Source organism: Drosophila willistoni (assembly GCF_018902025.1).
Source record: "Drosophila willistoni isolate 14030-0811.24 chromosome 2L unlocalized genomic scaffold, UCI_dwil_1.1 Seg72.1, whole genome shotgun sequence".
NCBI lineage: Eukaryota > Metazoa > Arthropoda > Insecta > Diptera > Drosophilidae > Drosophila > Drosophila willistoni.
The window spans coordinates 439,430-454,748 of NW_025814049.1; the positions used below are offsets into that span (position 1 = coordinate 439,430).

Genomic DNA, 15,319 nt, shown 5'->3' on the forward strand with positions numbered 1-15,319 from the left:
ATCATATTTAAAAGTAAGTAAGCCCCATTATTGATGTAAATAATATTTATATAAATAATCCGAATAGTAACCCAAATATCAATTTTAGTTAAGCTCAAAAATTTCATACAAAAAGTATCTTATTATTTTCTGTATATTTGATTTGATAATTGACATAAAATATTTACAACATGTATGTATATTATTAAATTCATAAACTTAATCCTAAGACAATAACATATACATTACATTTCTTCTTATTAAGTGTGTGTTTGTGTGTGTGTGTGTGTGGCATACCGAATGTAAGTCGAGTGTGAAAATTCTTAAGATAATTTTATTAGTTCCCTTTCCAATCAAGGGATATATTATTGGGCAAAGATTTGCATGGATCCTCTATTGGGGGTTTCTTTCCATTTACCTTCGAATGGAACTATTAAGGGGTAAATATGGTGAATACGTTGGATACATTGCATTCGATTGGGTGGCTCTTTGTAAGACACAGGCATCTTGATATTGAGATTGCATATTCATAACGCCCATTTGCATTGGAAGTTGAGAGTTCGGATATTCACCACCCGAGCTATAGCCACCAGCGGGAGGCGATTGCTGCGGTGGCATGCGGTAGCTATTGATTGCACCATATGGAGCCATTAGATTGGGACTGATGTGAACATTTGCCGTGCGATTATTGGCCCCACTCATCGAAGATGAGGAATGCTGCACTGGCGCCGAGGGAGTATTACGTGTATTTCTACTTGTATTCTGAGTCGATGCTATGGGAGCTATATTCATGTTGCTCGGATAATATTTGTGATACTGCAACGGTGCGACTTGTGTCTGCAACATATTCGGTGGCGTAGAAATATTTCTGTTCTGCATTAGCAAGTGCGGCGGCGGTGTCATCGAATTGGGGGGAATGGGATGATGCGGAGATGGTGTCAAATTCACCTGAGCTCCAGGCGAAGTATTACATGGCTGAGTCTCTAGACAATTGGTTAACTGCTGAAGCTTGGACAAACTGCAAAGATTGCCCACCAGAGATGATGTTGTGCCCGTGCTATTTGATGCCGATATCGATTCATGGCTTGTCTGTCTCTGATCATTATTGGCAGTTGTTGATGGCGGACCCAAAGATGTGGAGACTGGCGGAACACGTGATGCATTCGATATATTCTCATTGGCTGGCATATTGTTTTGCAAATAGAAATTATTTACAGCACACGCCGACGATGGTTGCTCTATACGCTGATGACTATTGGCCAGCGAATGCACCGAACTATTTAGGGACATTCTTTGTTGAATAACCGCGGGCATTCCAACGATATCATAATTGGGCGGATTTGAAGAGAAATTTTGACTTATTTGTGATATTGGTAAATAATCCAATGGTTGCATATTCTGTTGATGACCATGTTGACCGCTCAACTGAGTGGTGAATTGCAAATTATGTAGGGATTCCTGTTGCGATTTCGAAATATTTGCCGCAGAGCCTCCACCACCCTGTGGCAGTTGATGGTGAGTGTTTGCAGCTGCCGATGTCGCAGATGATCCATTCTTGCTGCTGTCACGCTGTTGACCACTATTTCCACTTCGTATTCGTTTGGGTGTGGTGGCCCGATGTGTAGCTGTTGGCGAATTGGCCACAATATCCGTTTGCTACAAAAAAGAAAAAGATTTAATAGTATTTACTCAAACGATAGATCAATTTATTTGCACTCACCTGAGCATTTAGTTTACGGTTCTGATGTTGATGCTGTTGCGCACTATTGATCAAGTTGACATTCTGTGTTCCCTCGGAAGCTAAATTCATATTTATGGCGTTCTGTTGCTGCTGCATATGCGAATTCTGTATGGACATGTGCATTGGCGTGGTAGCAGGTTGATTTTGCATTGAGCAATCGGAGAACTGTCGATGCGATTGATGCATATGGACATTGGGTGCGGAGCTTATCTGATCCGAACCAATGGTCGATGGTGAATCCATGCCAATTTGCACTGAATTAATACCGCAATCGTAATGCTGGACATTTGTCGCATTTGTCGTCGACTCGGAGCTGTATACTAAATTGGTGTTAATGTCAGGTTGACCAGCAACTTGCATGTTTGAATGTTGACCACCACCACCACCGCCGCCGCCAGCAGATGATGCAGCTGCATTTTGTATAGTCGGATGACAGATTTTTATTTTACTTGTTGCCGTTGCATTAACATTCTGCTCTTGCTTATTGTTTGGCTGCTTGGAAGACACTGTGGACGATTGATGAGTGATTGCATTGGATAGTAAAACGGACGGTTCAATCGGATTGGAGTTCGTCTGCCTGGGTACACCACCACCACCACCACTTGTATTTTGTGTATTGGAGGCAGCATTTAAAGATTTCATTTGTTGTTGTTGCTTTTGTTGAGCTGCTGCTGTACACTTTTGATTATAAATTGCCGATTGTTGCGCGGCGGCGACGGCTGCAGCGGCGCTGTACTCATTACAATTGGACTGTGGATGTGGTGTATCTTCTCTGCCGGCATTGGCCGACGATGTCGACGCCGCACTAACACTGGCCGCCACATTGTTCTTGGATTGATCTTCCTTTTTGCCACTTGCTTTACGGTCGATTTTATGTTTCTCTTTCGTTTGCTGCATTTGATGATGATGAGCATGTTGCATGGCCAAATTGGTGGCTGATTGATAAAGATTCTGGGTAAAATTATGCGTATAGGAGGCCATTGTGGTGGCTAGATCTTTGTGGAAATGCTTTTGCCCCTTTTGCGATGCATCCAATTGAGAGAGATTGTAGCTATAGTAATCCCATTGCCAATACTGAGATGTATGATAGTTGGGCATTTGATTTATGGGAAACTGTGATGGTATAGGATTTTGCAATTGAGTATGCTCATTGCCCTTCAGTTGATGTTTCTCTCTTGGAGGCGCCGACGGCGGTGCTGCTGCAGCTACAGCTGCCGACCGCGCATTTGTGGCATTTGTTGTTTTATCCTCATCCTTGATTTGTGTCAACTGATTAATAATTGGTGGCTGTTGCTTCGTTGGCATCTCTCTGTCAGGCATAGTATTTAGTTTAGCTGAATGATTAATGTCTGGTTTTTTATCTAAAACGATGCCAGTTTCTGGTTTCACAGTAACAAATTCGGCTGATTGGCTGAGTTTTTTGTTCAATTTGGTTTTAACTTCAGTTGGAATATCTTTGGGAAGATGTTGTTGTTGTGTTTGTTGTTGTTGCTGCTGCTGCTGTTGCTGTGGTTGCTGATGTTGTAGTTGATGTTGATGTTGCTGCTGCTGTGGATGTTGTTGATGTTGCTGCAATGATTGCTGCTGTTGTTGTTGCTGTTGCTGCTGCTGTTGTTGCTGCTGCTGTTGCTGCTGCTGCTGCTGATGTTGCTGCTGCTGCTTAGTTGGCTGTTCTTGCTTTTCTATGACTGGACTTTCCTTAAGAATATTTACTTTAGGTATATCAATTATTTGATTCTCAGTAGAAACTGGTATAACTTCCTGTTTATTGGGCTTAGCCATTGGAGGCGGAATCACTACCGCTTCACGTTTCTCGACATGAACTTCTTTCTGACTAATATTGGTTGAAATCTCCTCCAGCTTTGGATCCACTTTAGTGGCAATAACTGGGGCAGGTGGCATGGGCGGCAATTGTTCCTTAACTGTGATTGGCTCTGTGAGTTTAGTTTTCACTTCATCAACAATTGATTGCTCCAATTTTGTTGGTGGTGGTACTGGTAATGATGGTATTGTTGGTGGTTCTATATCCATTTTAGCATCATCATCATCATCATCAATAATATCCTGTTTAGCCAATGCTGGTGGTTCCTCTTTCTTAGGTGGAGATGCAACTACGGGAGGATTTGTTGTTTCTGCAGGAACTGGTTTAGGTATTTGAATTTCATGTTTAACTTCATTTTTCGGTTCCGACTTGGTAGTGGGTAAAGTCGTTGCAGTTTTGGGTTCTACAACAGAATCAACCGAATTTTGTGTTTTATTATGTTGAACCAAACTGTTGTTGTTGTCGGGAGTAGCAGCATTATAGGCCGTAATATCGGAGAAGACAGTTTTCTTAGTTTTCTTTGCCACGGCTGCATCCAAAACCATTTCATTTTTACTACTGCTACTACAACTCGGAATTTCTTTCTCCTGCGTTTCAGTTTCCATCAATTTGACTGTTTTTTCTTCTTGTGCGGCTATGGTTGTAGTAGTCGGGGGTTTAGTTTTTACTTCCTTTTTTGGTTCTTCGCCTGGAAATGTCTTTTCAGTTTCAATTTGTTGAACATCTTTCTTCACATCTTTTGGAATTTCACAATCCTCTGAACGTTTGCCATTCGATTGCTTGCCCCTTAGTTTTGGAACAATATTAACTGGCTTATTGTCGTTGACTTCTTTTTCCACAATGGCCTGGCCAGTCGTCTCTTTCTTGTGAACGGTGTCCTGCACCGGCACAGATTTTTCAGTGTCCACAGTTTCAGTGTCATCCATGGGCTGCGGTTCGTTGCTGTGCATTGGCAGATCATCAGCAACTTCATTCGAATTGCCATCAAAGAGTTCACGGTGAAAGTGTTTTCTCTTATTTGTATGAGGGATTAGATGGTCATTACGTTTGGCCAAACGTTGAGCACGTTTCGTTAGTATATGTTGAGCAACATTCGTTTCCGTTGTGCACTTCTTCGATGGTCTGCAGTCCGAGGAATCTGAATTTTCATCCACGGTGGGTTGCGGTTCAAGAACTAATTTTCTCTTTTTACAAACATTCGAAATTGGTTTAGTCGCTGCCGGCGTATCAGTATTTATGGAGCGTTTTCTGCCAGAGCTTATAGTTTCCGTAACTTCCATTTTTTCAGAGTTTGAGCTATTCATTTTACTGCTGCAGTCTCCATTGGTTTTCGGTTTTTCTCCATTGGAATTAGTCGGAATTGCTGGCGGTTCAATTTTATTGATTTCATTATTTAACTTTGTTTCCGTATTCTTGCCAAATTGATCGCTTAGATATTCCCGATTGGATATGGGTTTTATGCTATTATTGGGCGATTTCAAGGACGACATCAGCGGGCTCCATCGAAGGCAATCGGCCTCGATTACAATTCGGCTCTTACTATTGCTCACGCGCTCATGATGGCTTATCACTTTCTTCCAATCAATATTGACATTGATCTGATATCGTATATCACCATCATTTTTTCTTAGCTTTATAAAATTCAATAGTTCGAATGCCAAGGCAATATCGGATACAGCTAATCCCGTCTTAACAGCAATATCTTTGAATGTAATTTTTGGCATATTTCTATATTTATACAAATATTCCAAAACAATGGACTTCCAATACGAGAAATACGACAAACGACCAAGATCCGATAGGGGTTTCTCTGGTGTACCCAATTGACCTTCCTCACGACTCAGTAAATAACTGAAATCGATTAAAAATCTTCCATATCCTTGTCTCTGATATTGGGGCATCGTAAGTATACAGGAGACATTATATTTTTGTGTACAATGCTTCTCCTTGGAAAAATAACCCACCAAATGACAGCCACTTTGATCGTTCTTGGTTAAAATGTAAAATAAAAACGGTTCGACATCGTAGTAAAGCGTTTTGTGGTCCAAGAAGAATTTGGCCAGCAAGCAAAGATTTTGGCAATAGATCTTATTAACGTTTCCATCGACTTCAAAAACGGAAATATCTCCTTGACGAAAGATTTCTGTACCCGGCGGCTGTTTCCATATGCATTTATTTTGATGTCTATCCAAAACAGAGCGACTTTTGGTATATTTTAAGCAGAATTCACACAAGTAAAGTTTCAGCAGCCTAAAAAAAACAATAGTAAAATATAAAAGAAAATTAATTTTTATAATACACAACAATCTATTTATGCTTAACTCATTAATTTGAAATAGATTTAAAATTTTAAACAAAACCTCTTTGACTCTCTTTCTATACCAACTCGGTTATTGAGACTGATCAAAGGAAATTGTCCTTCTCTTCGTAGGGACTTACCTTGCATATTCCTGTGGAAACGGACTCGAATACCACGTCTCAATGTTCCACTTTCCAATTTCAATTGATTTTGGGCTTTGATTTGTATCTTTTTTACATATTTCATTGACTTTATCAGAGTCATTTTTGGATACTTGTATGACTGCCTTTTTCAGCACTTCTTGATATAACTCAACATCGCTTCGATTAACGCATGGTGGTAGATGTTGATTATCTATAAATAGTAATTTATACATGACAATTAAACAATCTCACACGAATTTGACACATTAATGAAAATATATACATATATGCATATTTTTGTTCATGAATCTAACATAATCGATGAGAAATGATTCGTATATACAGTAAAATAAAAGCTTTTTCCGTCTCAATATTTTTGATCAGCATCAAAATCCGAGTCGATCTAGCAAGAACTTTTTATTTTTAAGAATTGTAATAATCCATACGGATTTTAATTTTAAAGTATTATCAAAGCTAACTTCTCTCAGCTATAGTTTTAACTTTTCTTTTACATAATATGTATTTATATGCTAACTATTATAATTTAATTTATAGAATTGATAAATGGTTAAAAGCCAATTAAAATAATATCTTCATTTGCGCTGATGGATTTGGATTTTAAATTTCATGCATATTTACTCGAATTAAAAATTAAAACTAATAACTAGACTAATAATTAGACTTTCAAGAAGCAATAGAATTTAATTGCTAAGTACCAAAAGAATTTGAGGCATACTATAAGAGCTAGCTAGCAGAAATAACAAGTTAATACGGATCATGCGGATTACCGATAAACCAATAAAATATGAAAACAAATTTTAATATATTTATAAAAGTTTTTTGGAACTCGTCAGACTACTTCATTTGCACACAATTGACAAATATTAAATTAAAATGTAACTTTTCTGATGAAACTGATGTAAACATTACTGAATATTGAATGTAAATTGTGCTTACCAAATGGATTGGAATAATTTTCTTTTTCCGTGGCAAAGTTTTCTTCTTCTTTATCTGGATTTACATCGACATCATCCTTCTTGCGTTCACGACAACGTTCCATTTCTTCAATCATTTGACATTTGAGGACAGTTTCTTCGGTAAGATAAGGAATATCATCATCGTTCTTATCGAAGGTTTTAGCTGAGGATGCCAATGGCATTGATTTTAGTGGCATTATTTTCTTTTTTTGGGTTGTTGTAGTTGTAGTTGTTTGTTGTTGTTGTTGTTGTTGTTGATGATGATGTTGTTGCTGCTGCTGTTGTTGTTGTTGTTTAGGACCTAAAGAGAACTGTGAAACATTTTTATCATCATTGTTATTAAGAGCACAGCCCTTTGGTACACCTTTCTGGTCCTTAATTGTCCTTGGTGACATCAAACAGTTATCGCTTGTTGTTTTACTATTACCATAGCCACCACCAACTCCTTTATCCTTGGATTTGGTAAAAATATCAACTGGATTTTTGGCCACAGCAGCAAATCCCCAATTCTCATTGGTTAATTCAGCATTATCGTGCGAGTTGCTACCCTTTGCATTTGCATGCGATTTAGCACTTTTCTTATCATTGTCAAAGAATTTTCCCTTCAATGTGCTTCTATCCGTGTCATAATCCTCCTCCTCTTCATCATTCTCATCATCACATTCCTCTGAGCTGTCGCTTGAACTGTCGCTGGAATCCGAATCTGAACTGGATGAAGTGCATGAATCCGATGATGTGCTCTCATCTTGATCATTGTCGTCACAACCATTATTCCTATCATCGTCATCATCATCGTCATCTTCGCTGTCGCTGGATGAACTCGATGATGACAGATCGGAAAATGTACGTTTCCGATTCTCATGGCTGGCAATATAGCCACCACCACCAGCCTTTTGCATAGTATTTATTCTATTCTGTTTCTGTTGCGGGGGTGTCATTTGTTCCATTTGATTTGCGTATATTTCATTCAACTTTTTAGATGTTGTTCCCAAAGCTTTGCGTTTCGGTTTAATGCCGTCATTATAGATACATAATTTAGAGGTTGAGGGTCGATCAATGGTGGACTCATTTTTAATTGTTTGGCGTCTCTGGGAGTTGTTGTAGCCTTTATCATAATCAGCATATCTAAACAGAAGAAAGGGAAATATTGTTAATAATAATAATGAAAGGGAAACATGAGAAACTTCGATTAGGACATCCAATAATCGAAATTTCTCAAGTTATTTTATGGTATTTATATTTAAATATAATTAACTTACCTATCATTTTCCATCTCGACTTTTATTTTAGAGTTATCCTTTCTAAATGTCTTGGGATTGTCCAGATTTTGTTTAAGACATGATTTGCATCTGTAATTTAATATATAGTAAAACTAAATGTATTTAGTCCCATAATAAATCATATAATTTGCAATAAAATAAATTAAGTAAATAAAGTAGTCTAATTCATTAATTTATTCAACGTTTGATCGAATTGAATGAACAATGAGAAAAAAAAACAACATACTTTCATAGGGCTTTTTAAATTACCTGTAAGGATGTTTGGGTTTCTTGTCGGGTATGGTGTCCAGGCAGGTTAAATGAAAGTGATCCTTGCAAACAAAACACTGCAAGAGACAAGGTCCACGATTGTGCATTTTGCATACCGAGCATTCCGCACAGTTCTGGCAATCCCAGAGGGATCCCTTGGTAACAAGCATATAGAGCAGAACATAAGATTGGGATTTGCATTTGCCAGCGATATTGGCGCAGGTTGTATGCAGGGATATGCCACATTGCTTGCAGGAACTCAATGGTTCTGGAATGCCATTTAGATTTTTCTGTGAATTTCCCGAGCAATGTGTGCACGTTTCTTCGCCTTTGATTATTGTCTCCACTTGTGGTACACATTTCCTTGGTGTTGTGAGAGATTTTCCTTTCTTGTAAAGTTTCCCCTCTTGTATAAGAAATCCGGCATCTACTGCTTTTTTGATAGACGTCTTGATTACGGTTTTAAAGTCAACATTCGGTGAGAGATCGATACAATTGAATTTTTGTATATAGTTCTCGATGTTCTTTATTGTGGAACCTTCACATTCACCCAAATCGTGGACAGCCTTTGCAACCATTTTGCAGAGATTAGTGCTTTTATCCACTTTGATCTTCCTTTTCGCCATGGGCGCCTTATATGAGTGCAGTCCCTTGTTGTACACCTTAATCACAGCTCCAGACTCCACGGCTTTTTCCAGCTGCTCGGCGACAATATCTTCGTGGAATTTATGATGAGTACCGATGGCCTGGCATATCCTTTGTACGCTTGGCCTTTGCTTTTGCGATCTGATCTTTGAGATCGCCTCAAGAATCCACTGCTCCCATGTATCCATACTAATCTCATGTGCAGAGTCCCTCATCTTGGACGTGCTGAAAATGCAATACAATTAAATAGACCATTAAAAATTTATAACATTTTTGTTAATTGATTGATTTCGTATCTCATTGATCTCATTCATACATATATCTTGTACCTGGAAGAAGCATAATTACTTCTTATAAAAGCTCAAAGACAAGTCTATTTTATGTACCTAATTTCAATTGTTTAGTTCTGTCGTATGTTTTGAACATCATCGAAGCAAAATCAGAATTAAAAAAGTTTATTTTTATTGCCGGTTCTATAAAGTTATCCACTGTTTCCTATATTCTTCAGAAAGCTTGTTCACACCAAGCAAGTTCTTAACGGTTCTAGGATAATCAAGAATAAACAAGGCAGGCTGTGAGTAAACTCTATTCAATTTGCTCATTTTCTTCTCAGCACTATAAAGATCTGGTTCAGAATATATCGAAAAAATAGTAAAACTTTATTTTTTTTAATCCGAGTGTGACGCGCTTAAAAAACTATTTAAGACTCCTCAGTAAAACTTTTAAGTGTTGAAAAGCGAGTTCGGGAGTTTTGTTCCGCCTTTTTGCGGTGAAAAAAATGCTTGCAATAAGTATGTATGTATAGATGTAGTTACATATTTTCCTAGCGTTTGATACGTGTATAAAAAAAAAAACTATTTGTCTGGAAAATTGATTTGCACTTTTATTTAATCTATGTTTTTATACACATTCACAAATACATATGTATTTTACATATGTAAATCTGCGCTTCAATGTGCACACATGTATATGAATGAATGTATGTACATTTATATGTACATGTGTACAAACTTCGAATTCACAAACATTGGATAATTAATAATTACCAAAATATATATTTCAAGTCTACGAAGCTTATGCAAAATGATGTTCACAAATATCAACACCGTTTTGCTTAAAATCCTTTATTTTAAATTAATAACATGCAAAAAAATTTAAGGTGAAATATGTGTATGTATATCAATAGTATTAGATTTTTACTGCACTTCGATAAGTACTCATTTATCGCCAAAGAGGAACCGTGAAATGAAACAGACGCGCATTCTGTTCACAAAAGTGCATAAAAAACTATTCAAATTAAATGAATATCCATACTTTTTAATTAAGTTAACAATTTTGAACTGCATCAAGTAAATGCATTTTGGCATGTACATAATGTTTTATGTGGAAATTGAACTCTTATTATAAATGTTTTTTTTTACTTCAATTTGTTAAATATGCAAGCTGAATGTAGTTTTTGCCTTTTTGTTTTAACACTTTAAAAGTTTTAACATTATCACACGATCCATCTGCATAATAAAAAATAAAAATAATAATAAAATAATCGGGAATAAAACACCGATTCTCACTGGCACTATCCATCATCTCTTAACAGCTGATTTCACAGCTGTCACAGGCACACCGTTGTGTCAAAGTGCAGCTAAAAAAAATTAATTATCTTTAATAACTGCAATTGATTTAAATTAAAAAATTTCAATATTTTACATAAATAGTTAGTAACTTATAACATTTTGCGTATATAACGACTTTTGAAGATAGTTTTCGTCGTAAAGTGGCTTGAATTATTATTGTGTATTATATTAATAATTTTAAAAAGTAAATTGAGTTGTACAAATACATTCGTTCTTTTTTTAGTACATCTTATTGTTATTACATTTTGTTTATTAAATAAAACTACAATTTTCAATTTAATGTTTCGCTTCCTTGTTCCAAAATGGCAGATTAAATTTCATCGACTTTCAGACATTCCCATTCGGCATCTTGTACTCACAATCGCTATTCTTTTGAACCAGCCCGAACCTTTTTCAGCAAAAGTAGCTAAAAATAGCTAACTTTAAAATTTTAATTCAACAATATTTTCGATTGTTGAGAATAGTCCGAACACAAGTTTCAAAAAGCGCGCGTATTCAAGTATCCGATATTTGGTTTCTTTTAGCCGGAATAAGCTACTTTTAGCTATAATCCCGCTAAAAACATGATATTTCTTTTGTTAATTGCACAAAAACTACATAATAAATCGCCAAGGCGCACCTGAGGTCGTGCTCGTGGAATTGTTCTCTTTTGTTTGATACCAAAATTTATGTAGTTTAAGCGCGTTTTGGCCCCGAGAAACTATTGTAAATATTTACCAAAAATTTTAAAGCTAGCTACTTTTAGCTCCTTTTAGACGTCGCGTTAGCTAATTTTGCTGAAAACGTTTCGGCCACACTACTGACGGAGTTTTCCTGTTCGTGATTGCAGGCGGAAGGTTAAACAGTATTTTTTAACGTAAAAAGTTCTTGGTCTTTAAATAAATTGTGAAAGTACTGAATTTATATAAAAAATGGTATGTACAACTTTAATTGTAAATTATAAATATCGATCCGATAATGCATTTTTGAATTAACCGAATATAACTGTCTGTATCGGGAAATATATGCACATATGTGTATACATATATCCACTCAAAAATTCGTTTGGATGATTCATAAAAATATATATCTCCTTTGAGTGGTATTGTATTAGTAGTCGGTAGGCATTTGCACATTAATTTGTATATGTATACATATACGTCTGCCTATGCTCTTGCGGATAAATTTATGTATCCACATATGTGGATATATGTATTATTATACATACAGATCTAAGTATGTATATTAAAAATTGAATGGGCATTTATAATTGTATATCATCGACCATCACAGATGTGAAAAATATGCCTTTTTCTGCATTTGCATATTTATGTACATTGCAATATCGGTAGACCGCGATGCGATGAGAATGCCGCAAATGTGTCTGTATATGTAGTTGTATGTATGTATGGGCGGGATGCACGTATACACACATGTACATACGAATATGCTTGTGTATAAAGACATTAGTCACATTAAGCCTAATATTAGTCATACATCAGTATCTGTATGAAAATTTATACATATACAAAAAAATATATCTATATGCCATCAAAATTATTAAATATGTATGCTTGCAAAATATATACATATATGGTCACATACATAGTTGTGGGCATGTGTCTGCCGTACAGCCAATACATACATGCTCATCACACATACATACATATACATTCGAACCATTTTTAGCAAATGTACGGTTCGTTGTTGGGCTCAACGGTTGTATGTTGGGCTCGTCTGCAGTGTTGCCAGATTTTTAGAGACACCGCAAGCTAGATTCAAGGAAAAAAATAAGCTAAAAATTAAAAAAATAGCCAAGTATAAAATTCTTAAGTTGGTCGACGCACAGCTGAGCTAAGTTATCCACCGGTAGTACTATGGCTGAGTGCTCGCAATATATAAAGACATTGCAGCCTCGAAACAAAATTAATTTTGTTTGTTTACGTATTGCACTGTATGCACGCGATTAGCAATTTGCAAAATGTAGCCCCAATTGTTGCTTTTCAAAAGCATAAATTTGCTAGTATTTTAACCTAATTTGCTCCTTACAATAATTATAAAAATATTTTACTACTTCTATATTCTTTTAAAACGAAAACAATCTTTACGAAATTTAAAATGAGCTAGATTACAAGCAATATGTATACATATTAACCATTTTCTAATTTGAAGTAAGATCTAGCTTAAAATAAGCTAAAATGGCAACACTGCTCGTTCGCCCGATGTTGGAATCATCACCATACATACGTACATGCCTACAAATACATATGCACAATGTGAAAGCTAAATCTTTTTTCTTTTTTTTTTTTTTGCTCTCTGGTGAAAAAAGAAGGCGGCTAACCTTGGTGAGCGTATATGTATGTATGTACATTGATACATACATCTATATTTACATCCTTGGCTGTTGACCTTTTACACGCCCACGCGTGCATCCCATAACTAAAGAAAATTTATTTATTTTATATTTATCGTTTCCATGACACCATCTGGCGGTGATAAATAGATCCCAATCCTAAATAAATCCACATTTTAGACCATTTTACCCCCCCGAAGTGCTGAATGCATTTTGCCGTTATAATTTGAATACATTCAATAATTATACATATATGTATAAAAACTCATATTACAGGCTTCTGGTGTCACCGTTTCTGATGTTTGCAAAACAACATACGAGGAAATAAAAAAGGATAAGAAACATCGCTATGTCATTTTCTATATTCGCGATGAAAAGCAAATTGATGTTGAAACTGTTGGAGATCGTAACGCTGAATACGACCAATTTCTAGAAGACATCCAGAAGTGCGGTCCAGGAGAATGCCGGTAAGTTTGGTTTTACACAGAAACATGTAATACATTATTTCTGGAAATATTTGCCATAACCAATAACAGCGCAAAAAAAAAAAAAAAAAAAAAAAATTTGCTATCGTTTAAAATTAGCTGCTTATCTTATCTGTTTGATTTACCTGACTTTCGTAAAAAAAACCTTAGGAAATAAACTCTTTGGATCAGTTTTGGTTGTGGCAATTTTTTTTTTCTAAATTTTTGGCAACAATAAAGTAATTTGATAGCGATTAAACAACAAATGATTACAAATACCCAAATCGAAGGTATTAATCATATTCGCGTAGAGAGTAATAAACCGTTGTCACTTTGTAAATGTTAAGATTAGGAAATGAAAAATTTTTGTATGCCTTATTCATGTATTTTTATTGTATTTTTGTTTAATAGATATGGATTATTTGATTTTGAATACATGCACCAATGTCAAGGCACTTCAGAAAGTTCAAAGAAGCAAAAACTGTTCCTCATGTCATGGTGTCCCGATACCGCGAAGGTAAATATAACTTTAATAGCTAAAATATATTTGATAATTGTAATAATAATGATTCATTTAAATTTGTTTTAGGTTAAGAAGAAGATGTTGTACTCCAGCTCTTTCGATGCTTTGAAGAAATCTCTTGTGGGAGTCCAGAAATACATACAAGCAACTGATTTGTCAGAGGCCTCCCGTGAAGCCGTCGAGGAGAAGCTTCGAGCTACTGATCGCCAATGAACTATTTGAGAATAAGTATATTACTCACAGTGCATTGCATTTAATAAACAAAGCATGCATAAAACAGCGATAAAACATTTGTATCCTGTGCAGATCGCCAATTTGTATGAGAATTTTCTACATAATTTGTATTTTCAGTAGAAATAAACAAAATGAATTAAAATACGAACCGAAAATGTGTATAATTTGTAAATAATAGCCCTGTCCCATGTATAATCATAGTTAACATAGAAAATGCATTTCGTTATATATTTACGAACGTTTTATTGAGCAAGATCAGGAACATTCATTTAACACGATGTTTAATTTAAAAAATTATATATTTTTGGAATCTGCTCGTTTAGCAACTAGCGCTTGACCATATGCTCATTCCTATAGTATTCAATATGACCTCTAAAAATACTTTTAAAGCAAAGCCCATTGTATAAACATTAAAAACATATTAGCTATGGTGTGTCGGATAATCCGCACCTGTTGTCAGTTTTCAAAAGAATATATCATAGCAGCCAGGGTCAAATGTGGTAATGAGATTGTGTTATGTTGCCTATACATATGTTAATTTTAATTCCATGACATTCTCTACATAGAAATTTCATCTATTTAATTTTTATTATTAATTACCATTTGTTTCACAATTTACTCTTGTGAACTCTGGAAAATTCGAAAACAAATTGAAGAGTCTCATGAAATGATAAAAGATAAGCCGACTAACTTTGCAAATATGTATCAATGCCTAAGCAGATGTGCTTGTAGATATACATAAATATTAACATGAAAATGCACCGTAATGTCTTCCTATACCACTTTAAAGCCGGATGTACCGTCATCAGTCGTAAACCCATCCAAAATACATATAAAGACTTCTCGAAGGCTAGAGTGTAAAGGGAGTAGAACCGACGATCTCAAGCAAGAGAGCTCTCCATGAGTCATTTAGTTACTAGTAAGATAATTGTGGTCATTATTCGTTTGTTTTATTTTATTCTTATGCAGATTTCATTTCATTAAGTATTAATTTCTCCGC

The 15,319-nt window shown here is 35.7% G+C and overlaps 2 protein-coding genes across 2 annotated transcripts; one reads left to right on the forward strand and one right to left on the reverse strand.

Annotated features, from left to right (window-relative positions):
* Positions 1-101: 101 nt before the first annotated feature.
* LOC6637869 lies at positions 102-10,291 on the reverse strand. Its single transcript, XM_047010422.1, has 8 exons — positions 10,182-10,291; positions 8,491-9,360; positions 8,221-8,310; positions 6,942-8,086; positions 5,982-6,195; positions 3,332-5,792; positions 1,700-3,232; positions 102-1,635 (listed from the first exon to the last, which is right to left on the reverse strand). Exons 2-8 carry the CDS (start codon positions 9,348-9,350, stop codon positions 394-396), a joined length of 7,545 nt encoding a protein of 2,514 aa, XP_046866378.1. The 5' UTR covers positions 9,351-9,360; positions 10,182-10,291; the 3' UTR covers positions 102-393.
* A 1,270-nt stretch (positions 10,292-11,561) lies between these two features.
* Positions 11,562-14,467, forward strand: LOC6637887 (cofilin/actin-depolymerizing factor homolog). Its single transcript, XM_002061045.4, has 4 exons — positions 11,562-11,680; positions 13,375-13,565; positions 13,974-14,079; positions 14,152-14,467. Exons 1-4 carry the CDS (start codon positions 11,678-11,680, stop codon positions 14,296-14,298), a joined length of 447 nt encoding a protein of 148 aa, XP_002061081.2. The 5' UTR covers positions 11,562-11,677; the 3' UTR covers positions 14,299-14,467.
* Positions 14,468-15,319: the final 852 nt, after the last annotated feature.